At 37.8% G+C, this 25,950-nt stretch overlaps 1 protein-coding gene across 5 annotated transcripts; it reads right to left on the reverse strand.

The window, feature by feature from the left end:
- Positions 1 to 99: 99 nt before the first annotated feature.
- On the reverse strand, positions 100 to 25,103 carry PHF10 (PHD finger protein 10). Of its 5 annotated transcripts, XM_073337972.1 has the most exons (13): positions 24,989 to 25,072; positions 22,280 to 22,333; positions 21,375 to 21,481; positions 20,568 to 20,698; positions 19,156 to 19,239; positions 18,000 to 18,133; positions 16,522 to 16,671; positions 13,480 to 13,589; positions 9,869 to 10,022; positions 7,390 to 7,545; positions 2,171 to 2,279; positions 1,684 to 1,872; positions 100 to 322 (listed from the first exon to the last, which is right to left on the reverse strand). In XM_073337972.1, the coding sequence occupies exons 3-13, from the start codon at positions 21,425 to 21,427 to the stop codon at positions 237 to 239; spliced, it is 1,356 nt and encodes a 451-aa protein (XP_073194073.1). In that variant the 5' UTR covers positions 21,428 to 21,481; positions 22,280 to 22,333; positions 24,989 to 25,072; the 3' UTR covers positions 100 to 236. The 5 variants fall into 5 exon arrangements, with proteins under 5 accessions (XP_073194073.1, XP_073194072.1, XP_073194071.1 ...); XM_073337971.1 differs by lacking the exon at positions 22,280 to 22,333 and having other exon boundaries at positions 19,156 to 19,233; positions 24,989 to 25,103; XM_073337970.1 differs by lacking the exon at positions 22,280 to 22,333 and having other exon boundaries at positions 24,989 to 25,103.
- Between the last annotated feature and the right edge of the window lie 847 nt (positions 25,104 to 25,950).

The raw sequence follows: 25,950 nt of genomic DNA on the forward strand, positions 1-25,950 counted from the left end.
TTCTGAAAGTTTTCCCTCTTGAATGGAAATTTGAGTTGTCAATCTAAACTGCTGTGACAGAATACATGCTCAGTTACTGCCATCATAGGAAAACTCAGCCAAAATTATAAAAATTTTATTTGGTAAAAGATGGTTAAGTGGTTTTGTTCCATATACAGAGTGGGTTGGTTAAATAGCACCAAATTTATCACTTCAATTTGTGCAGTTAATTATATTGGAAGGTAAACATTATTCCTTTAGCCCTCTTTGCTGTTTTTCCCCCTTCGTCCTCCTCTTCTAGGTGTGGGGGGGTCTTTTTGACAACAGTCACAAATCCAGCGACCTAAGAAAGAAAAGTTGACATTAGTTAATATTTTTATTCCTTCTGTAGAATCCATGACTAGCTTACAAGATGACTAAATACTTTTATTTTTGCACTACCAGTGCTGGTAACATGCAAAATATAACCCAATGTCCAGAAGTTAATATTTCTTCCTTCAAATTTGAAGATAATGTAAGTACATAAGTAATAATACTGGGTAGAAACAGGTGGTGGTCTACTCATTCCCAAATACTCACTATATCTGAAACCAGCCTGTGATCATGAGACTGGGCTTCACAACAATTAAGAGGCTCCAGTGCTATTGTAGGATGGTTTTGAGATAGAATAAACACTACCCATACTTCACTTCTGATTCAAGCAAAACTGAGTGCATAAGATCAAAGCATTTTAATTTGTTGACTGACTGACTACTTTAGAGGAACATCAACTGCTTATACTTATGTTCTACCTTTAATGTGGCTCAGTTAGAGTATAGCCTAGTGTAAATCACAGAACTTGAATGGAAGAGAGTTCAGCAGCAATGAAACAACTGTCAACTCAACTGCAGTTCACAACGTTTTCAGGACTTGAAGTATTGGTGTTACAGCAGGGCTAGCACTGCAGAACTTACGAAGTCAATACAGTAGCTATATTTTGCAACATGGATTTAGTATTACACAAACTGACTATTCCGGTCAATAGTCTAGTTCTTTCATTCTGATTCTACACTGCCTTACACCTTTACAAGGGAGCAAAATGAATGAAAAATGCTACCAAATCGTATCTTTTATATTAACGGAAAGTAGGTATCAATGACTGCACACAGTGCAAGGCACCAGCTTTGTTTTAGTTTCAAGTTTAAGCATGTTATTGTGTTTATTTAGTTGAAGATGCAAGCTGTGATGTAAAAAAAAAAAGGGTCAAAGGTATTTACAGATGCATTTACACGTTTTTCTTCTACTTTAATAAGCATTTGTACTGTTAAAGCTTCTAAAACAATGCAAAAACTATACTCTATCAATTTGGAGAAATGCAAAGTTTATATGTCCTTTTATGGATGTAGGCAGCTATTCAATATCTTGTGGGAATCCTGAAAAAGTGGGGTTCTGAGCCATAGCTCTACTTGAGTTTTGACAGGAACAGTCATAGTGTTGTAAAACGGTGAAGCTGCCAATCCTATACTCTGTACATTACTGAAATATACAGAAAATTTCTAGAAAAACTCATACTGCTGCTGTTTTGGATAATTCAATGAATGCCATCTTACACTGTAGATGCTACTTAATGTTTACAGTCAACTAATTCATATACCCCTTTGGAAGTATAATCTTGTAACATAGAAGAAAACCCCAGCCCTTAAAGACTAATTTCTGTTTCATTACCTGAAGGGATAGCACCAAGCCCCACACAAAAGGTGTGATAACCACGGTCACACACATCACAGAACATCATTTCTTCTTCATGGTGAGGCTGCCCACATATAATGCATGTTTTACACTCCATACACTGCCAAGGGTAGGTCTTAATTATAGCAACAAGCTCCATGGTCATATCAAGACAAGAAGGGTGGCCTAGATTAAAACCAATATTATTACTAGTATCTTTAGAAATTATTAAAATAATTAGTATAACTGAATAGCTTTAAAAAAAATCAAGTTTAGCTCACCTAAGAGACTCAGTGCAGTGAATGTGTTGTGGTACATTCTTAAGTACAATTAAGGAAATTTTAAAGAGGAAAAAGTCAGTTTCTAGGAAGACTGAAATGTTTGTATGCAAATTTAGTATTATACAAAATATTTCCACTGAAAGTAGTAAGATTTTGCAATTAAAACGCCGAGCAATCCAGTTAAAGTGCATATAGATACTTACCACTGTTGTCACATTGGGAGCAGTGTATAAGTGCTTCAGTCTTTCCTTTCTTGTTGGACTCCTTACCCTTCAGACAAATTCCACATATAGCATTTGGAGTGACCTTTGGCTGGAAGGGTAGAAGAGGGCTATAAATTCATCCCAGAAGAATTTATAATGGATTTAACAGGAAATTTGTTAATGTATCTCCATTTTAACTTTTATAAATTACTAATGAACTTTCAGTATCATGTGATCGAAGTGACTCTTAAGACATAAGGTGATACTGACATAACGTGATATTGACAAACTGGTTATTTTAAAATCTTAGGAAAGATGCATATAAATTTGATATTTAGAACATGTGCACAGTGAGCTATGTGAATCATTTTACAAAATATGAAACCAGAACAAAAGTGTATGCTAGTTCCTCCTGCAAGCTTGTCAGCTAGCACTTCCCTTAATAGTGAATACAAATAATATACACTATAACTTTAAAGCTAAATCAAATTTGTTCAAATACAGAAGGAACAGGAGAATATGTTTATATGAATCTCCAAATTCACAAACTTCCATGTACATGAGAGAACATAAATATCCTTTAAGAAATGCAAAATTACTTAACCCATCTGAACGGAAGCTTAAAATGAATACCACAAAATAAAATACAATTTACTACACTTATTTGTATTGTTTAAGCTTCCAAAATGTCTAATAGACAAGTTAGTTGTGTTGCTTTAATCAGTTTTATTGTTCCCTTCTTCCATATCCAAAGTCATGATTGCTGTTGCTATAGAAAACACTACAATTCTACATTTACAACACTGCTAGGAGAAGGTGAACTCAGAAAGAAAGGAACTGAGTGTTCATAACATCTATTTAAGGCAAAGAAATCCCAGGTGCTTAAATTGGCTGTGCGGTTCCCAGTATTTGTGCAGTAATTTTGTAACCAAACCCAAAAGATAACCTGGCAGTAGCTTTATTTTGAGGAAAAGAAAAAAATATAATTAAGGTATCAAATTGTTTATCAAAGGGCCACTCAAACAGCTTTAATATCAGACTTTAACCTACCGCATCTCAATGAAGGTTTGGATTCAAATACAACACTTACTGATGTTAAATCCACTATTGCCAGAGATTTTTAAAAAGCCAGCATCTGTCTCAGTGATATTTTAGTTCTGTAGTACAGAAGCAGCCATCTAGTCAATGGAGGAATTTTGAATTAAAAGCCTACTCCCTAAGGAACTATGTGATTGCCGATAAATAATCATAATGGGCCTTGCTCCATTTGAAAAAAAAAAAAATTGCCAAATGAAAGAAATAATAAAAGTGGCAGAGTATTTTCAACCTAAGATGGTTTTAATAAAAATGGCAGTGAACATAAAACTATTAAAAAGAAAAAAGTATTCAGTACTGCCCCTTTTAAAACAAAATGTTATTTACCAGCCAGCTCTTTTCTAACATTTAGCAAGATAATTAATGTCTTCAGCAATTCTTAATCTGTCAGAATTCATTGCCCTGTTTGAAAATGTTTGAAGTTACTAAACCCCCTTTTATGGCTATAGTCTGCTTAACTTGTCTGGCCTGAGGAGTTTTAAATAAAACAAAACCCACCCGATGTTTATATATAACTTCCTTTTCAAAAGATGACAGAGGCATTCATAAAGACTTTTTTTGCTTATTTATTTTAAAAAAGCATAGTCAAACCTGTTTTATACATAAATATAGTAAAACTGTAAAAGAAGTCTAACATTCACAAATGTCTCTACAAAATAAATATCATGGAAGTGAAAGCATACATAAAAAATTCTTACTGGTAACTATTCTATGTCTCCTACATATATATATATCTATCTATCTACCTTTTATACCCTGCTCCTCCCAACAAAAGGATAGTGGCACATGCTTAACCTCAGTCTTGCTGTGTTTATTTACCCTCTTGTTGTTTACTGCTACATTCTAAGAGTAAGGTTTTTGTTGTGTTCTTTTACCTATAGCTAAGTAAAACAAACCCCTCTAAAATAGCAAGTGCACTTCTCTAATCCAAATTCTATATCAGCTATGAATTATTCATACTATACTGCCATAATATACAGCAGCAAACTCCCTCTCACGCCACTGAAACTAAAGTGAACTAACTTTCGGTTACTGTACCTGTGTTAGTGTATGTGTAGTTAATACTTTGATACATATAATTAGACACTGACTTATGTGTATTTATTGTTAATACTTCCCTCTACTTCCACTCCATTAACTTGTGTTCACTAGAAACAGTGAAACAATCACAGCATATTAAAAACGTAGAGAGCCCCAAAGGAAGCACTCTGTTTTAAAAAAAGAAAAAAGACAGAAAAAAACAAACCCACAACAAAACGCAACATATTCACATTTCAAAGCAATTCAAGTTCTACCATTCTAAAGAAATGAAATGGCTCTTAGGGAACACTATGAAAATATCTGTCCATCCTGTATGGGAAATCATAATATCCCATTTGACCATTTTACATTTTGCTTTCCAAATCACCTTCATCTTATTTTGATGAAGGGCAAGGCAGAGGGACTCCTTTGTAACTAACTTCCATGCTGCTGTGATGCCACTCAGAGTTTCAAATCAAGCATTGCAACCACTCAGACAAACATGAGTTTTCTCTGAGGTCCTACTATCTGTGGGCAAAGCATTCAGTTTTCATATATAGTGAACCCAAAGCAAAAGGTTTTGGGGACCTAGTATCTCAATACATGGCAGATTTATTATGTGCAAAAACCTCCTGAACTCTGAGAACAGTGTGTGCAACTGTAGTAGCCAGTCCTGCATCAACTGCAGCAACATCCAAGACACACTACTTTGTGATGTAACAAAAGGTAAAACATGATATCAATTAAAAGGCTGACACTTAATAAAAATGGCTTCATACAAAAACCACCAGTTTTCCTGCTTAAAAAGAGAAGTAAATATGAGAATTCCATTGTATCATTTATACTGTATTGACTATAGCTATACACTTATATATGTTGATGTTGCAGCAATTATCCTTCAATTTTAATTAAATGTAACCTAAAGATTACTATCCTATAAAATGTGGACAAACTGAATAATACAGAAGAAAAATATTACCAAAAAAAACCCCAGAATTTAAAGGGACATTTAAGTTCAGTTTATAGCCTTCAGTTTAAAGTGCCTTTATATTTAGGCATGTTCTGGTATATCAATATCTCTAAATCTTTTTATAGACCACCTCTAACAAGAATGTTCACATCTAATCAGTTCTAAGGTATTTTATTTAATGGGCCATATTAAAAATGTTTTAAAATTCCCATTTAAAAAAAAATGCACAGCTGTGCCACCTCTGAAGTATCACTAGCCTGATGCATCACCTTTGAATAATGGTAGGTACACTGAAGTTGTGAAGACGTGCCATAAAAATATTTTGGCACTGTAAGTTATCAAATTAGCTTGCACTAATTGCTTTGTTGCTAACATAATTGGTAGTTTTAAACTAATGGGTAATAGCCATTTGGGTCCACTTTGAAACTCCATTACCTGTACAGCTCTACATTTAGGGGTACAGAACCTTAGAAATGGTTCTGTTTAATTAGTTCTCTCTATGTATTCAAAAAGGCCACTAGACAGAGCAGACTAACCAGACACCGTACTTTGTGGTCTTCATACCTAAGTGAAGCTCCTTTTTCTGTCAGACCAGTCACATACAATCTCTAATATAAAGTTAAACAAAGTTAACACTTTTTCAAGCTTCATCTTTGGATTTCATAGTCTTGAAAATATTAGCATGAGTTTGGGTCTGCAATAAGCAATTTGCAAAGTTACATATATAAAAAGATATGTATACTACAACAGTTCTAATATCCATAATTTGCATCTATCTTAAGCAACTCCTCAAAAGAGGAGAGATGACTGAAGCTTGATAGTTCTTTGTTATAAAACTGCAAAAAAATATGCACTGTGCAGTTATAGAATCTACAGAAACCTTTTCCAGTCAACTGAAGTTGTCCAATTCTTGTTGAAGACTAACTTCTAAGTTTGATGTATAGCTTCTTTATCAACCAATAGTAAATTTAGATGGTTAGCAAACATTCCTGAATTATAAAATTCAAACCATTAACACCTCACAATTACCTTTGCTGCTGGAAGATTTCCTAGAATATATGATCTTGACATCACAGAAAAAATTGCTTTTTTTAAAAATAAAAACAGCATCTTTTGGCAAACATTCCCGATCGCTATGCTTTAAACCCTTCCTTACTGTACCATCTTTCCACACAATGGGCCTGATCCTGCTGCCACTGAAGTCAATGGCAAACTCTTACTTAATTCAGTGGGAGCAGGATTGGACCACATGTATTTTTGAAGGTGTACAATCAAGACCCCTTTCCTGTACAAAGTTCCATAGACTAAAATTTAAATCATGCAGATGAACTCCAACTTCTCCTGAAATATACTGAATCCTCTTTTGACTAATGGGAAAGTGTTACATTATTAGTATTGATTATTCTATCCTGGGTTCAGTAATCACTGGTTTATGGATGTTAAAGTACCTTATTGTCGTAGCCAAATTTTAATGTAAGAACATTCTGCCTACAGAAACTCCTCTTGTAACATGAATTAGATAAATTGTTATTTTCCATATCTGTCCTAAGTGGTTGGGTAGTGTTGCTTAAACTGTAGTCAGTTTTGCATTCCACCCCAAAGGTGGCTGCACTTATTGGTGAATGAAGTAAAACCTATAAATAGTTAATACTTTGGGATCCTTCAGGATGAAAGGCCCTATTTAAGTGCATGTTATGACAATATATTCAGCCATATCGCTGCGCTTTACAGCACTGGTCTCATGGTCTGCTGCCATACTAACTACTACTAAGACAAAAACAGCGAATACTCAATGCCAGTTTTACACTGACAGGTAATTCTGACTGCTATATTAAAGCAGTCAGGAAAATATAAAATTATCTTTATAACAGCTATAATTTTTTGTGCTTTAATTGCCCAGAAATCAGTTATGACACAGAAATAGAAGCCACTCCATAGCCAAGGTAACAGAAAAGCCCCTCGTGAAATAAAGCCAAAAAAGGAACGAAAGAAGCAAACAGTTGAGAGCACAATAGGAGAGCAGCTAGTGAAGTACAGCAAGCAGAACTTCCATATTTTTGAAAAACAAAGTTAAATATTTCAGGGAGAGAGGCCGATCAGTAAAGAAGCGGAGTCAGGGGCTTTTTTCTTCTACCTTGTACCCAGGAACTGATTTGGACAGTACAGAACGTTTGGAACCATCTTTTCTTGGAGTAGCACTTTTGTCTCTTGGTTTTTGTCTTCCCTGAAAAGAATCCTCCTGGTTGTCATTGGCGCATTCACCTTCAGATACATTGCCAGACGAGTTGTCCTATAACAAAAACACCATAACGTTTTTTGATAGAGAAACTAGTCTTTTCAAAGCTCCAGTGCCAACAAGGCTTAGTAGCTTCCTTTCTACAAGAGCAAAGGTGACATTTAAATACGGTATGGCCTTTTTTATTGTAACCTTTTATGCCTATACGTCTCACACAAAGAGGCTGGCATCACAGCAGAAGGGTTCCAGTATTTTCCAGAAGATCCTGATGCAAAACCAAGGGTGGAGCAGCATTTATCCTTTGTTCTAAATTATTTTAATTTAAGACTTGTCAGAACGAAATTATCTATTTACCAATATACTGGATGTTCAACATCTATCAAGTCTTTCACAGATACAGGCCAGAAAAGCAGATAAACTGCTCACCACATGTTTATAATATGCTACCAAACTGCCTGAAATGTAGTAAGTGAAAGTTTTTCTGCGACCCTCATTTAATATTTTCACCAGGAACAACCAGATTATCACCTTTGGATCACAGCACAGGAATGTCAAAAACGAAAGACATCCACAGCTACAAAACAGAAGTTATGCAGCAGGTGTTCAAGGAGATTTATGGGGGCAGGAACCCTGAGGGTCAGAGTCAATGAGTATTGGGTGTCATTTAAAAAAAGAAAAAAAAAGCAGCACAGGTTTTTGTTTGTGGGGGCGGCGGGGGAGAAGAATGGAGAGAGGGGCATTAATGGCCTTCAAGAGGTCCCCGCAAAAACAGCAATAAGTACCCACCTCATTAACACTGAAAACGAAATACCTTAGAATTCCTTCAGCATGCAGGAGGGTAGGTAACATGAGGCAGCTGTAGCTGTTGGGAAATGGAAACCATTCTGCTGTTTTGGAAGTGGGAAAATGGAGAAGAGGCAAGACAAGAACCAGCAAATCTTTCCCTCAGAGGTATTCAGCACAACTAGCTGCTCCCAAAGATAGCTGGTAGAACCACCGTAAAACCAGATGCCTGGTCTCTGATTTTGTCTGCTCCTTCCAAAAGCAGGCATGACCTCCCTGGCTTCTGCACTCCCGTCTGCTGGATGGCCTTCTGAAGTACTGTGCATAGGGAGAGGAAGTGTCTGCTCAGCCCCAGTTCCTTCTCATATTCCCCTACTAGGGGAGAGGCACCAAGCCCAGAAAAAGGAACTGAGTAGACATAGCCTGCAGTATTAAGGAGAGACTGATGTTTTGTTTTGTTTTGTTTTTTAAACAGAATAAGGAGCAGCAATACAGATACATTTTGCGATGAATTTTAATATTTGTAAAATTCTTAAGAACCGACTCCACAGGCAAAGGGAAAAAACACATTAACAGCTACCACTCCTTGTTCAGGCTACCAAGGCAGCTGTTTCATCCTGTTTTTTCTTTAGGTATAAAAGCTTTAATTGCAAATACTTAAAACAAAATTAACATTTACATGGCTAAGTTCAATATTTTAGCTACTCAATATTTAAAAATTTTCTAGTTGTTAGACCATTATTTTATACTAGGCTCTCCTTATTGTGGTGTTACAAATATCGTGCTTCTGGAAGCTGGTTGCCACCAACAACTTAAAGATATCTCTATTGCACTTCGCAAGCTGAAACTGCTTTGAACATTAAGAACGCTGTGATATTCAAAATGGATGTAGCTTTCCTTTAACTTCCAATAAATGATGGTATAATGTCTGGATTAAACGAATGAGTATGATGTGGTTAATTTAGATAAAAGAAAGGAGGGAAAATGATTGTTAAAGCTGCACTGCAAAGAAAAAATAGCCTCTTCCTTTTACTATTTTTATGATGTAGAATGAGAGCCTCAAGCTTTTTTTCTGTTTTAAAGGCACTTTCCTGCTTCTAGTTTACATTAGCAATAGCAGGCTCGCACTTCTCTTTAATAAAGGACTTTTAGATGACTGGAGTAGTGATATCACACAAATCTATGATCTGAACTGCAACTCTCCCTCCCCACAACTGTTAGCATCCTCTCCCTTTAACTCAGACGAAAGAATGGGGTGGAAAACTACAGTTTGGGTCACAGATCTATATAATCGGATTATTCCGCTTCTCCTAAGATTCTGCAGCAAAGGAGAAAGGGGGGGCCTGGACCTGGGTATTTTCAGCATAGAACAGAAACAGGAAAACAGTTTTAAAAGAAGTCAAAAAGAATAATTAAAATGGTAAAAAATCAAAACTTTTTTTTTGCTTTTGCCTCACAATTCTCCTTTAACCTAAACTCTACTGGACATAGATGTTAAAAATCCCAGTGAAGCAACTACTGAAACTGACCAAAGGGAAGGGGAAGAAAGATCATCTCTTTTTTTTGTTAAAGATCACTTTTCAATTTATCTCACCGAATTGCCTTTGATTTTCCGTTTGTCATCACCTCGACCCTCTTCTGCATCATCCGAATCTCCATCACTGTCCAGTGCAGGCAGTTCTGGATCCAAAGGTGGTTCATAAAGGGCTGTGTTTAATGGCAAATAACGAAGTTCATCTGGGGAGTATCTAAAGTCAAGAAATAATTGTTTACTACTATATACTTACTTACACACACACACACACCCATAAACAAAATATAAAAACACTTAATTGCCAGTGAAAAATAAAAAAAAGGCTGGATAAGCTCAAAGCCCATTTTTAATTGCATATAAAATTACCACAATTGTGTGCACAATAATTATGAACACAATTCTGAAAATCTGGGTCACAAATGCATCTCCTCTCCTTCGTCATAAATGGTACTCCATGTTAAACAATATTTAGTTACATTTTAAAAAACACTTCAGCTACTCAGTCCAGTAAAAGGTGCATGTTCCCTCACACCTTATGGACAAAAGCCTGATCCAAAGCCCACTGAAAACAATGAAGTCTTTCCATTGATTTTAATGAGCTTTTGATCAAGCTCAAAATCCTAGTGTCTGAGCAACCAATTAAACAGGTCTCCCAACTGTCTGAGACATTCACATAGAGACAGAGTACAGGAAATTATTCAACATCACATGGAGCTGCATAAAAAAGAGCTAAGACTTCAATCCTACACTGGAACCTGTGATTCAGGACCCCCTTTGCCATTGTAGAGTTCCATTGAAGTCAACAGGTATCTGCACAGCTAAAGAGATTATAGCTTAGCAGATTCTAACGCAGCATCAGGGCCTACATGAGTACAGTAAAAGAAGTAGAACCAACAATCTGCTAAATACCCAGAAATAGATTTAACATATTTGTTGGTTCAAGGTGCCTTGTTCCAGCTAGCAAACTCAGGATAGGTTTAATCATTTTTAACTAGAGCTGTCAATTAATTAATCACAGTTAACTCAAGCAATTAATACAAAACAAATTAGCTAGATTTAAAAAATTAGGCACGATTAATCACAGTTTTTTAACAAGTGTCGTCAGCATGGAAGCAAGTACTCTGGAATGGCGGTCGAAGCATGTACAAATGTTTAGCATACCTGGCTAAAACAGTGCCATGAGAACATTTGTTCTCACTTTCAGGTGACATTGTAAATAAGAAGTGGGCAGCATTATCTCCCGTAAATGTAAACAAAGTTGTTTGTCTTAGCAATTGACTGAACAAGTACAACTAAGTGACTTGTAGGCTCTAAAGTTTTAGATTGTTTTGAGTGCAGTTATTTAATTAAAAAATAGTAAGTCTATGTTTGTAGGTTACACCTTCACGATAAAGAGATTGCATTACTGTTTTTGTATGAGGTGAACTGAAAAATACTATTTCTTTTGTTTATCTTTTTGCAGTGCAAATATTTGTAATAAAAAATAATATAAAGTGAGCACTGTACACTTTGTATTCGGTGTTGTAATTAAAATCAATATATTTGAAAATGCAGAAAACATCCAAAATATTTAAATAAATGGTATTCTATTATTGTTTAACAGTGTGATTAAAACTGCCATTAATCACAACTAATTTTTTTAAATCTCATGATTAATCTTTTTAATCATTTGACAGTCCTATTTTTAACCAAAATTAATATAGAACAGCATCTTAACGGGGACTAATACATTAACTATATTTATATTTGTGTTGGAAGATGATGATTATGACAGTTAATCTAAGAGATTGTTCCATGGATTATGCCCAACATTTCACACCCACATATTCACCGAAGATCAAACAATGCATACAGTGAACCCTCCAGTAAATCATGTTTACCATCTCCAAGAGGCTATTTATTTTATATTACACACAAGACCATATGGACAAATGTATAAATATAAAACAAGTTTCATGATTATTAATTAGGTTTCAAAAGAAAGCAGTAGGGGCCACAGAATTATGTGGATTGTGTCAATTCTCAGATTTGAAATTTCAAAAATATGCCAATTATATTTAGTGCTCATTTCATATGTTAATTATGAAATGTACTTCCTTTAAAAATGAGCGTGCTTGTTTCAGCAAAATGAGCATTTTTTTTTAAACGCACATGAAATCTGTGAACAAAGGATTAATACGTCACAGAATATCAAATATTTTAATGAAGTTATAATCCTTCAGATATCGCCTCAATTTCTAATATTTTAGATGTTTTTTCATTGGGAACATACAACGTATGTGCTGGTATACAACCTCCACACGCCTAGCAACTAAATACCTGAGAAGGCTGCTGTGCATTAGTTATTCCACTTAAACTATCTTTATTTTCAGTCAGCATTAGGAAAGATTAATAGAAAGTACAGTTGCATTAGGTGTGGACAACCTTTTTTAGTAAAATCACACCCTTTTGGAAATAATTTTGCACTTATATAGCAACTTTGATCGGAGGATCTCAAAGCACTTTATCAAGGTGACCACTATTCCTGTTTTACCAAAGGTGAAATGGAGGTCTACTGCGAATAACTGACTTGCCTATGGTCACACTGCAATCCAGTGGCAGTCAGGAATAAAATCTTGGCTCCCAATTATCTGTTCTAATAACCAAATCAAGCTGCATCTACATTTGCTACACTCTGGAGGTGATGCACATTGAGTTAACACTTACATATAACATGGAATTTTTTGGAGAAAACATTTCCATGCTAATCTTGGGCAATACATCATATTAAGGTTATGTGCCACAGGGCAGAGGTTTTAAAAGCCATACACACAGTGAAGCATATGCATTTTGGGAGAGAGAGGGGTCCATTTACCAAAACTTTCCCTCCTCTCTCTCACATCCAATTTCACCTAAATTCTTAGGTATGCAAAAAATCAATCAAAAATAACTGTTAGCAGTGATCAGTCTTAGAAAAACCATACGCTAAAACTGTTTCTCTGCATTCATGCAAAATTACTGAATAGAAAGCATTTGACCATGAGCCTGCAATTAAAAATTTATGTACCGCAAATACTCTTGAAAGTCTCTGTAGAGCCCAAGTACTAAATGGACACAGAGAGTGAACTACTCCCTGTTGCATGTCAAATTCGTCCCTCTAGAACTGCGGTGGGCAACCTGCAGCCTGTCAGGGTAATCCACTGGCAGGCTGCGAGACAGTTTGTTTACATTGACCGTCTGCAGGCACAGCTGCCCACAGATCCCAGTGGCCGCGGTTGGCCACTCCTGGCCACTGGGAGCTGCGGGAAGTGGCGGACAGCATGTCCCTGCTTTCTGCAGCTCCCATTGGCCATTGGGAGCTGCAGGCGGCCGTGCCTGCAGATGGTCAATGTAAACAAACTGTCTCACGGCCTGCCAGCAGATTATCCTGCCCACCACTGCTCTGGAACAAGGCTGAGGCATGCTGACAGAGCAGCATGGAGAAGCTTGCACTGCAGCTGCCAGTGCCAAACTTGTTCAGTGGAGGATGCACTTCAGCCTTTTGGTCGGTCAGATTCACAAATCTCACGGACCCAAAATTCATTCAAAATTATTTTGTAACTATCATCACTACTACTCTTCCCAGCTAGTTTCTTGGGATACACAGCAAGTAGATGTAATATAAACGGCAGCTAGGATATCTTTTTAAGTACCTTTTGTAGTACTCCTGGAACTGGCCTGGTATGAGAGCCACCGGATAAGGACTAACCTTTGTTCTCTCTGTAGGTAAGATTTTGTATTTTCCTTGAGGCACCTGGATAATCTGTATTGTTTAATACAAAACAAATGTATCTAATTTTCCACACAAGCAACCTTTTTTTCTTTTCTTTTTTTAATTCATTTGTCTTTTCCACATTTTTGAACTCAACCTTTATTATGCTGGAACAGTCACCTGATTTTCCCCAGATGCATTCCAGCACTTAAGGGTGTATATTATACACAGCATATTTAATAGTTTTACTGTCAAAATAATCTTCTCTAAAAATCTAAATAAATGTCTATTTAACTAGGGTTGTCAACTGCAGTTAACTCATACTATTAACTCAAAAAAATTAATCGCAATTCAAAAAATTAATCATGATTAATAGCACTGTTAAATAATAGAATAACTATTTAAATCTATTACATATTTTTGGATGTTTTTCTACATTTTAAAATATATTGATTTCTATTACACAGAATACAAAGTGTACAGTGCTCACTTTATATTATTTTATTACAAATATTTGCACAGTAAAAATGATAAACAAAAGAAATAGTATTTTTCAATTAACCTCATACAAGCACTGTAGTGCAATCTCTTTATCCTGAAAGTAAAATTTACAAATGCAGATTTTTTTTTTGTTACATAACTGCTCTCAAAACAACGTAAAAATTTAGAGCCTACAAGTCCACTCAGTCCTACTTCTTGTTCAGCCAATCGCTAAGACGAACAAGTTTGTTTACATTTACAGGAGATGCTGCTGCCTGCTTCTTATTTACCATGTCACCTGAAAGTGAGAACAGGTGTTCGCATGGCACTTTTGTAGCCACTGTTGCAAGGTATTTACGTGCCAGATATACTAACCATTCATATGCCCCTTCATACTTTCGGCCACCATTCCAGAGGATATGCTTCCATGCTGATGGTGATGTGTTCATTAAATTTATGACTGAACTCCTTGGGGGAGAACTGTATGTCTTTGGCTCTGTTTTACAAACATTCTGCCATATATTTCATGTTATAGCAATCTTGGATGATGACTCAGCACATGTTCGTTTTAAGAATGCTTTCACTGCAGATTTGACAACCGCAAAGAAGATACCAATGTGAGATTTCTAAAAATAGCTACAGCACTTGACCCAAGGTTTAAGAATCAGTAGTGCCTTCCAAAATCTGAGAGGGATGAGGTGTGGAGCATGCTTTGAGAAGTCTTAAAAGAGCAACACTCAGATGCGGAAACTATAGAAAAAACCACCAAAAAAGAAAATCAGCCTTCTGCTGGTAGCTTCTGATTCAGATGATGAAAATGAACACGCATCAGTCCACTGTGTTTTGGATCGTTTATTGAGCAGAACCCATCATCAGCATGGACTCATGTCCTATGGAATGGTGGTTGAAGCATGAAGGGACATATGAATCTTTAGCGCATCTGGCATGTAAATATATTGCAACGCTGTCTACAACAGTGCCATGCGAATGCTGGTTCTCACTTTCAGGTGACACTGTAAACAAGAAGCGGACAGCATTAGCTCCTGTAAATTGTAACCAAATTTAGTTGTCTGAGAGATTGGCTGAAGTAGGACTGAGTGGATTTGTAGGCTCTAAAGTTTGAGATGGTTTTATTTTTGAATGTAGTTATTTTTTGTACTCAATTCTACATTTGTAAGTTCAATTTTCATAATAAAGAGATTGCACTACAGTACTTGTATGAGGTGAATTGAAAAATACTATTTCTTTTGTTTTTTACAGTGCAAATATTTCTAATAAAAATAAATATAAAATGAACACTATACACTTCGTATTCTGTATTGTAATTGAAATCACTATATTTGAACATGTAGAAAACATCCAAAAATATTTAAATAAATGGTATTCTATTGTTTAACAATGCAATTAATTTTTTTAATCACTTGACAGCCCTATATTTAACACAATGGACACCTAATCTCCTTTATGGCACTATGACTCTATAATAAGATAAAAGGGTATACTTTTTATTTTTCTATTACATTTAAATTACCATACAAGCTGCTAAATAAAGTAAGTAAAACGTAAGTTAGTTTTCATATTGAGCATCTTTAAAATGAAATTTTACCATAGTGGCATAATAGTAGAGAGTAGTGAGAACAAGGAACTCTAACTTTGAAATCAGGCTTTTGTGTACAAAAGCATCAGGTATGATGGGCATATACAAAATAGAAGCTCATAGGAACAGCCATAAAAGATCAGATCAACGGTCCACTATCCTGTCACTGACAGGGGCCAATATCAGAAAAGTCTAAAACCTTCAAATGGACTATTATGCAATAATTTATCTATGGGGAAAGCTTCTGCTTAACTGCTCTATGGCAAGTAGTGGTTGGCTTACATTATGAAGCAAGACTGATACATATTTTTATCCTTTCAGCTGAACTATGGAAAATATTTTTATTCATAAATGTCTAAACCTTTCTAGACTACTACTAAAATTTTTGCCTCAAGAATAATTCATAGAATTTACTATCACAAACTAACTTTTTGACAATCAGTAATTATCAGTTTTAAGTTTGTTGCCTTTTAATTTCATTAGGTGTCCCCTTATTCTTGTATTATGAGAAATGGTAATAAAAGCATCCAAATGACCTGACTTCCTTCATGCTATTTTATATACTTCTACCACAAAAAACTTATTTGTCTCATTTCTAAACTAGGTAGTGCTAATAGTGCTTCCTCACGTGAAAGTCTTTCCATCTTGAGAAATCAATTAGTTAACGTAAATTATATTAAAAAAACGAAAGTGGAAAGCTCTATTCTATTTAGTAAAATAACTTTTTAGAATGTATATATTCAAATCTATTTATTTCTAACCCAAATTAATTCTAATCCAATATTATGATAAAAAATTGTTACAATAGTATGTTTTCAGAAAAAACTCCAAAAAGACTGACATCTTTACTATAATAAACAAGGAGCTTACCGATCACCATCAAGCAATAAATTTAAGTCAACTTACATGTGTCTGTAAATCAAAATAGGCTCTTCTTTCTTCCATTCGTTCGCGGTTTAAATTGCTGTTAAACTCTGCAGCTTTCTTGGCAGCTTTCTTAATATATTCTGGAACTTTACTAGCTTCTACTTTTTGTGTGTTCTGCTGTTGCATTTGCTGAAATAAAAATAATTGCATTCATTTACAAAACAAATCTGAAAAATCAGATATTGCAAAAGGCAATTTAATCCCCATACCCAGTATGATGAGATTACTGGTTCTGTGGATGAAGGGAAAGCAGTGGATGTATTGTTTCTTGACTTTAGCAAAGCTTTTGACACGGTCTCCCATAGTATTCTTGTCAGCAAGTTAAGGAAGTATGGGCTGGATGAATGCACTATAAGGTGGGTAGAAAGCTGGCTAGATTGTCGGGCTCAACGGGTAGTGATCAATGGCTCCATGTCTAGTTGGCAGCCGGTATCAAGTGGAGTGCCCCAAGGGTCGGTCCTGGGGCCGGTTTTATTCAATATCTTCATAAATGATCTGGAGGATGGTGTGGATTGCACTCTCAGCAAATTTGCAGATGATACTAAACTGGGAGGAGTGGTAGATACGCTGGAGGGGAGGGATAGGATACAGAAGGACCTAGACCAATTGGAAGATTGGGCCAAAAGGAATCTGATGAGGTTCAATAAGGATAAGTGCAGGGTCCTGCACTTAGGACGGAAGAACCCAATGCACAGCTACAGACTAGGGACCGAATGGCTAGGCAGCAGTTCTGCGGAAAAGGACCTAGGGGTGACAGTGGACGAGAAGCTGGATATGAGTCAGCAGTGTGCCCTTGTTGCCAAGAAGGCCAATGGCATTTTGGGATATATAAGTAGGGGCATAGCGAGCAGATCGAGGGACGTGATCGTTCCCCTCTATTCGACATTGGTGAGGCCTCATCTGGAGTACTGTGTCCAGTTTTGGGCCCCACACTTCAAGAAGGATGTGGATAAATTGGAGAGAGTCCAGCGAAGGGCAACAAAAATGATTAGGGGACTGGAACACATGAGTTATGAGGAGAGGCTGAGGGAGCTGGGATTGTTTAGCCTGCAGAAGAGAAGAATGAGGGGGGATTTGATAGCTGCTTTCAACTACCTGAAAGGGGGTTCCAAAGAGGATGGCTCTAGACTGTTCTCAATGGTAGCAGATGACAGAACGAGGAGTAATGGTCTCAAGTTGCAGTGGGGGAGGTTTAGAATGGATATTAGGAAAAACTTTTTCACTAAGAGGGTGGTGAAACACTGGAATGCGTTACCTAGGGAGGTGGTAGAATCTCCTTCCTTAGAGGTTTTTAAGGTCAGGCTTGACAAAGCCCTGGCTGGGATGATTTAACTGGGAATTGGTCCTGCTTTGAGCAGGGGGTTGGACTAGATGACCTTCTGGGGTCCCTTCCAACCCTGATATTCTATGATTCTATGTTATAGATCTGGTTTATTAAAGTCAGAGGGATGACTTACAGAGTACTCTTTATAATGATCTGTTATTCGCTGGCGTTCTTTTTCTTGCAGTATTACAGAATACTCAGCATGTTTGGCAGGATATTCTTTAATCATCAAATCAATTACTTCATCACTGCGCAAGGCTGTTAGACCTAGATTAGATTAAAAAACACTAATAATGCTACATTGCAAAACAAATTGTAAGTCATTTACCATTTTGACCCATAGTCTACTGTAAAATTTGCTATTGAAGCAGACAGTCTAACATACACAATAGCTTTCACTGAACATAGAAATTATGCTGCAATAACACTCTTAAAAAAATTCTAAAACAAACCACCCCTCCACCCCTTAATTTTCAAAACATTTTGGGGAGGTTAGCTATGTGATTCTCATTTAATTTAATGGAAGCTGTATGTATAAAGCCTCATGTTTTACTTTAAAAAAAAAAAAAGATTAGGAAAAGTCAGCAGCCCAAAATATTGTGCAGCTGATATTCTGTTCAAGTTTCTGTCAAATGTCATATAAACCAGTGACAAATCAAGATACAGAATACAGGGAAGCAATGAAAGTCATTATATAAAATAGTCAACTTCCTGTACCAAATGAGAGCACAGAGTTATATAGATTTGCAATATCAAAAAGAATAGAATTGTGATAGACATTAATCAACCAGTATGTCAATCCAAGTTAATGTTTCTTATAAGTGAAAGAAGAAAATATTAAAAGGTTTTCATTCAGATATGAATTTACTCAAATACTTTAATTCACATGACCTCAAACTGCAAGCTGATTAACACAGGCAGATCTTTACAGCTGCACAAAGCCCCATCTAAGCCAATGGGTCTTCATGCGGACACAAAGGTCCTCTTGATCAGCTTGGAAAAGCAGGGCCTACGTTAATAAAATATCCTCTTTAGCAAATGAAGTAATTAGAACTGATAAAAATAATGTAAAGAGTCTAGTAGTCTGTTGAAGACCTTAAGCTCAAAACGTTACATATTCTTAACTTTATATTACATTTTAAAGGTAAAATAAATAACCTTATTGTAATCAAAACCAATGAAAATGTCTAGTCAAGAATTACTTGATTCTATCATTTTAAGGCAGGAATCAAATATTCTAGCCTAATCCAACTACATCAGAAAGCTGAAAATTCATTTTGTTTTCTTACCTAGAGTACACTGAGTCTCTGTGATGACATTTAGTTCTCTGAGGTAGAGTTTTTCCTTGTGAGACAGATCTCGTCTCTCTAAATCTCCAAGAAAAGACAAAACAGCAGTAAAACTGTGTAGTGTTATACATTTCCAAATCCATCATAAAAGAAGTTCCAACTAGGCCAAAAACTAGTTTACAACTTCTTTTCCACGCGATGAAAAAGGAAGTCTGTATAATAAAATGTCTATTTTAGTTAATATTTAGTTTAGCAATAGTACAATCCAAGGATAATAGTAAAAAGCTGAAAATAATTATGTTAATAAAATGTAATTTAAGGGGATATTAGTTTAACACACACAAAATTATTCCATACAGAAGTATTACACTACTATAGAAACCTTGATCTATGCAGGAAATAGCCCGACTTGATTATGTAAAGAGCTGTCACTTTGGATGGGCTAGCACCAGCAGGAGAGTGAATTTGTGTGGGGGGGTGGAGGGTGAGAAAACCTGGATTTGTGCTGGAAATGGCCCACCTGTTGATCACTTTAGATAAGCTATTACCAGCAGGACAGTGGGGTGGGAGGAGGTATTGTTTCATGATTTCTGTGTGTATATAAAGTCTGCTGCAGTTTCCACGGTAAACATCTGATGAAGTGAGCTGTAGCTCACGAAAGCTCATGCTCAAATAAATTGGTTAGTCTCTAAGGTGCCACAAGTACTCCTTTTCTTTTTGCGAATACAGACTAACACGGCTGTTCCTCTGAAACCCATAGAAAAAGATGTTACTGTTTCTTTTATAAATAGTTTAAAAAATTAGATTTTCCCCAATAAATTGCATTAAAATGACACTGACAAGTAGTAAAGGCAGAAAGTATGTTTTTGAAAAGTTTTTACAAATTCTAATGTAAGGATTATAGTAGTTAATGATGGAGAAGACAGACTGTCAAAAATTCTCACAAAAAAGGGAAGCGCAGATCCCCCTGAGTATTCTGATATTTTCCCTCCGCATGGAAATAATGTAGTGCATTATTGTGCGAGAACTAGAAACTGAAACTGACCAATCTAGTTCACTATCCAAGTTGAGCAAAATTCAGAAAGTTCCCAATAATAATAAATGCTCAAAAATAAATTAGGGCCAAGATTAACAAAAGTCACTTAAGCACCCCATCCTCTGAAAAGCAGGCCCCTTTACATAATTTCAAGATAGGCACCCAAAAATCACTAGTCACTTTTGAAATCTCGGCCCAGATTTTCAGCTAATGTAAATTATTAGTAATAGAAATAGAAAATGGGTACGCTTGATTTTTATCTTGACTGTGTCCTCTTAAATGAAAGATCTATGTTATATTCCAAAAGATGAGAGTTGCCAGTTTGTACACATTTGAATCAACATATTTTTTACATAAGCTTTTTCAACCTGGATACCTGGATATTTTCGTTTAAATGAGGTCACACCCAAGTATTCACTGACTTGCTCCTGAAGCATATAGTATTCTCCCGTTTCATCAGGTGGCCATTTGTATTCTATCAAATTTTCAGCAGGAAAGTAGCTAAAGCTAAATACAAAAACAATCGGCTTGAAATAATAATAGTAGATTTTACTAAAAAAAAAAAATACACATTGTGTAAAAAAAGTTAGAATACTCAAAGTAATCGTTAACAATGCCATGCTTCTAGAACTTGATCTAATTCCCATTTAAGTCAACACAACACTCCGACAGAAAGTTGGTTCAGCCCCTTAGACTATATCCTCCTCCTTCCCCATCTCAAAATTACACACATTCCGTGTGTTTCATTTCACTAGTGTTTCACAAAACTAGTATTTATCAATGAATCACTGGACATGAAATCAAGGACTGTGTAACTCTTGACAAGGTAAGAATAAGAAAACAGGCATTCATACTGAAAGATACGGCTTTTTAAATATTACCTAAAATTATAAAATGCAAAAAAAAGTCAAATGTACAAGTAAGGTCAGTCCTTAGAATAACCAAAGCGCACTTTTGCATAATTTGCATTAAATAAACATGCCATTACACTATATTAAAAGTAATGTTGAAGCAAGGAAGTTGCTCACATGCCACTTTAATTCCCCGTGCCTCAGCACTGCTGAGGTCAAAGGAATGCATGAGCAACATATAAACAGAGAAAAAAGAGCTAATGTTAAAACTTATGGAAAAACACAACAAAATAGTGTTTAAAAACTATAAAACCTCAGTAAAGCGATATTACCCAAGATCTTGACTAGAAGTTTCACAACTTCGAGAACTGTCCCCTGAGCCCATACGTCGTCTTTTTGATGGCTGGCTGCCATCATTTGAATTTTCTTCTGTGTCATCCTGAAATAAACACGGAGAGCAAGCATTAAAAAGGTAGCCAAGAAGTACTGCACGTACTTAATGTATTAGGATATGATAATTTAAAGACTCACAAAGTTGTAATAAACTATTCTGGGATTGTGAAAGGTGGCTGTGACTAGAATGAACTTGTTCCCTAGAAGTACTGTGCTATTTCAAAAGGGTTCTATGAGCCAAATCATGGGCTGGCTTGCACAGTTCCTTACTCCCTTGTGCTGGCTACTCATCATGCTTAGCAGCACAAAAGGACAACCAGGTTCCGCAGAGCCACTATCTTTCCCCCATTGTCATACAGGTGGGTAGGAAGGGGTGGGAAGTGAGCAGATCTTTGACTGTGCCCATCAGCACCAACATGTCTTCCGGTGTAACTATCTGCACATCATCTGCTAAAGATCTGGCACAGTTTACTCAATCCCTGGAGCAGTGAATAAACTTGGAGCACGACTGTGACTCTCAAAGTTATTGTCTCCCTCCAGGGCTACTCCAAGAGCAGTGCAACAACACATTACCCTTTGTTATGACTGACAGTTACAAATCATGGAATGTATCATCAATGGCAAAGAGAATTTACATAAACAGATTTAAAGTAATAGAAAAATATATTCTCTCAGATGTGAGTATAAAAGGAGCTGTGTCTAGTTTACATAAAGCTTTGAACATAGAACTACAAAAGAGCTGCTTTTCATGAAGAAATAAGTAAGATGTAGAGAGAAAAACTGATGCAGTGGAGTTGAAATATATATGGAGGGCAGAAGTCCCATCTTCAAAATGAGCTGTTACCAAAGTGAAGTTACTCTATCAATGATGCCTTTCCCCAGTCAGATTTAAAGAGACCTATGGCAAGAGAAAGGATGATATTTAGAATATGTGGTTGTGATGAAATTTGCTCATACCCAAGGGTCATGCCCTAAAATGGGGGGGGAGAGGGAATGAAAATATATACAATTTTAAGATGTTACCAAAGCGAGAGACCAATGAAACCACTGGTCTTATTGTTGGGATATACACTGAATAAGTAAACTATATCTAAAAGATGAAGAATATTATATTAATTGATTGAAATCCTGTATAGTTTGTTATTCAGCTTGTAAACAGATGTAGGAGCCACTGAATATCAGCCATATGCCATCTTAGTAGCTCCAACTCTACGTCACATTACAAATCATTGGAAGAAAACAAAAGCCTTCAATGGCTTTACCTTGTTTAATAACATTTGTGAAATATTGCTGATGGAAGAACTAACCTGTCAAAAACAGTCAAGCCCACACAGTTACACTTAGTATTTGTTTATTAATGACAGGTACATTAGGCTTGTTTAGTGAATGTCTTTCCATTTATATTGAAATGTTAATCTCAAATATAACACTTTAAACATGGATTTAAGAGACAACAGCGATTTATAAACTAGTTTTCCCTACTTTAGCTACATAACACTTGTAAGATCAATACAATCAAAAGATTAGAAAAAACATGTCTCTCCCCCTCTCTGCTTTTCTTTTACTTTGTATATTTGACAGCTCTTTATGTCTAGTCTTTTTCCCTGTTTGTGTGGGTCTTCACATAGCAAAAAAGAAGAGAAAAAACTTTTAAATTAGGGGAAAAAATTGGTAAGAAGACTTTGAAGCAGGAGTAATTACTAGATCTATTTTAAATTGACCATCTCAAGCTAATGGAGTCCTTTTAAAAGCGGTGGTTTTCATGCAAAGAAACATAGGGAAGTAGAAAAAGAAACTGGTGGAGAATCTCACATCTTATGGTTTTATTACAAAAACTATTTCTATGGAAAAAATAATATTCATTGATCGAAATCCTGTTTTGTTATTCAGCCTGTAAATGTCAGTAGGAACCACTGAGTATCAGCCATGTAGCCTCAGCACTAAAATTAAGTGCACGAAATCAGCCATCCCCAGAAACTTGTATATCAAATGTTGCCCCTTTTCAACCTAAGCAGCTAGTCAAAGTTTGGGGGCCTGGAGATGTTCCAAATGGAAGTATGAATTAGTGACAGGTGTTTATTTATAAAGAACGTACAAAAATCTTGTCTCTCTGAATGAAGAAGAAATCAAAAAGCAGGAAACAGCTTCTTTTGCTCACTGCACCAAGCGTACTCTTTTCATTCTGCACTTCTACCCAAAAACTTGTCTTCAGTTTCTTCAGGTCAGCCACCATGCTTTCAGCTGCTCTTTCAGGCTCTCTCTTTCTTTTCCAGTTTTTTTCCTATCTGTTCTGCTGCTCCCTGCCCGCACACCCACACTCCTCCCCATAAGCAATACTCAGCAAAAGCTCCAGGGTGCATTCACACACCCCTTCTCTTATTTGGGAGTATATGCTTACTGTTAGGTTAACTGAAGGGTGAATTTACACTTATCAATCTCAATGGGGTTTTAACTCAATCCAAAACAAATTTTCATCAAGCTCATAACACAAGATTTTTTTCAAAGGAGATGGCCTAGTGCAACCACAGTTATTAAACTTGAAAAGGGAATTCATTCACAGAAATCCTATGACCTAGGTTACATAGGAAATCAAATGATACCAGATAATCAAAATGGTCCTTTCTGGACTTAAAATATATGAATCTATTCTCAGCTCTGCCATGCACCTCTTGTGTGACCATAAGAAGGTACTTATCTTCTATGTACCTTTGTTTCCCCATCTATATAAATGAGATAATGGTACTTAGCCTCCTGTGTATTGATTAAAGATGCTATGTATTAAGATTATCAATCCTTTAGACCATCTGCAAACTTGAGTTTTCCAAGATACTTTCAGACAGCATTTGCTAAAGTCACCCCTGAATTTGAGGGAAGGGGAGAAGCAGGAAACAAATGTTGGAAACACTGGAAAGCCCAGATCCTTTGCAAAGATATTAGCCATCACTGATCCGTGGCCCTCGGGTGCCGTTTTGGGCCTGCGGCAGGACTGTACAAGGACAGTGCCAAACCTTGGACCTGGGCAACTTTCGGGCCTGGAACCCAACCCTGGATGAGACCCAGGAGCTCTAGCCCTCCACCCGTGAGTGGCCCCTTCGACGAGGGGGCTGAGGAGCTGTCGCCCGTTCACTTGAAGAGGCGCCCAGGGCCCCCTATCCCAGCACCTGCTCAGCTCCGCGCCCGGGGCAGGGGGCTCCCTCCGGTGCAGGGGACTCTGGGGCCCGGCCTGTGGGACGGGCCGGGTCTGGGGGCGTGGAGAGGGACCAAGGGCACAGGTTGGGCGCGGAGGTGGCAGAGCTGCAGCCTCTTCTCCCTCAGGAGCTAGCTAGCTGGCTGGCTGGCTGCCGGGTCACCTCCCCCCGTAACCCCGGGGGAGAGGGTGGCGGTGGGCAGGGCTGACTCCCCCCAACACAGCCCACACACGCTGCGGGTCTCCCTCTCCCCTGGGTCGCCCCCCTCTGCCCCCGCTTCCCCGCGGCCGCCGCTCCCCCTGGGGCTCCCTACGAAAGTCCCGCCGAGCCGCGGCTGGGGGGGTTCCCAGCCCGGCCTCTCTCACCTTCAGGGACTGGGTCCCGGGCGTGGCCGGGTCGCTGTCACAGACCCGCGGGGAGAGAACCGCCGCCATGGCCGCCGCCGCCCGCTCCCTCCGCTGGGCGGGGCGAGGAGCCGCAGCGTCCCCGGCGTCATGTCCGTCTCGCCCAATCCCATAGCGCCACCTGCCGGCCCGACCAGGGGCACGCGCCCCTCGCCCGCAGCCAGGGCCTCCCGGGGCGCCCGTGGGCCTGTTTCTGAGCCTCCTTCTCACCGCGTCGCCGCCCCCACTGTTCTCCAGCCTGCTTCGCCTCTGCCCCGCGCCCCCGGGGTTTCCCACCACCACCTGCCTTCCCCTCTCCTCACTTTTCTAGTTATCCCACCACAGATTCAGCTCCCCTGGGGAGCGCCCTGGCCTAGGCAGAGCCCTGCTGGTTTTTCCAGTGTCAGCCATGAGACAAGTCAACTCTCGTGAATGTACTGCCAGAGACACGATTTCCAAGTAAAATTAAGCCTCACTCGGGCTCTCCTCCTAGAACTCGCAAATGTCCGGATTTTTTTTTCAGGCCCGTGTTTTCCCTCTTCTGATATGTGAGAGTTCTACTACAAGGTCACCAGTGAGGCCTACTTGTACTTAGAAATTGCGGTAAGCCCCAGGCAAGGGGGCTCCCGCTATCAGCTCCAACCAAGGCAGAGCTCCTGCTTTCAGCCCCAAGGGCTTGGGACTCCCACTGTCAGCCCCACTAGGAGGGGCTCCTGCTGTCAGCCCAAGAAGTAGCAGCAGAGACTCCACTTAGGTCTGGCCCTAACCCAAATGATGCTCCCCCACCCCCCAAAATGTGTTAAACATTTGAATACCGTATTTTTATTGCATTTGTAGCCCATTTCACAACTTTGACGCACAATTTGCACGCATGATTTAGCCCTGTCCTGTAAGAGGATAAATTTGCATGCTAGGATCTGTAAATCTATATTTATTCATGCCAT

The sequence above is a fragment of the Lepidochelys kempii genome, chromosome 3 (genome assembly GCF_965140285.1).
Source record: "Lepidochelys kempii isolate rLepKem1 chromosome 3, rLepKem1.hap1, whole genome shotgun sequence".
Classification (NCBI taxonomy): domain Eukaryota; kingdom Metazoa; phylum Chordata; order Testudines; family Cheloniidae; genus Lepidochelys; species Lepidochelys kempii.

Bases quoted from the DNA above. Each gene is read 5' to 3' on its own strand.
- PHF10 (XM_073337970.1), bottom strand. From the start codon at position 25,057: ATGGCGGCGGTTCTCTCCCCGCGGGTCTGTGACAGCGACCCGGCCACG. The intron at 19,240-20,567 runs GTATCCAGGTTG...CTTTTCTTGGAG, and splicing joins ATTTAAACGAAAATATCCAG to ATTTAGAGAGACGAGATCTG. The intron at 2,280-7,389 runs GTAGAAGAAAAA...CTACCCTTCCAG, and splicing joins AATCAGTTCCTGGGTACAAG to CCAAAGGTCACTCCAAATGC.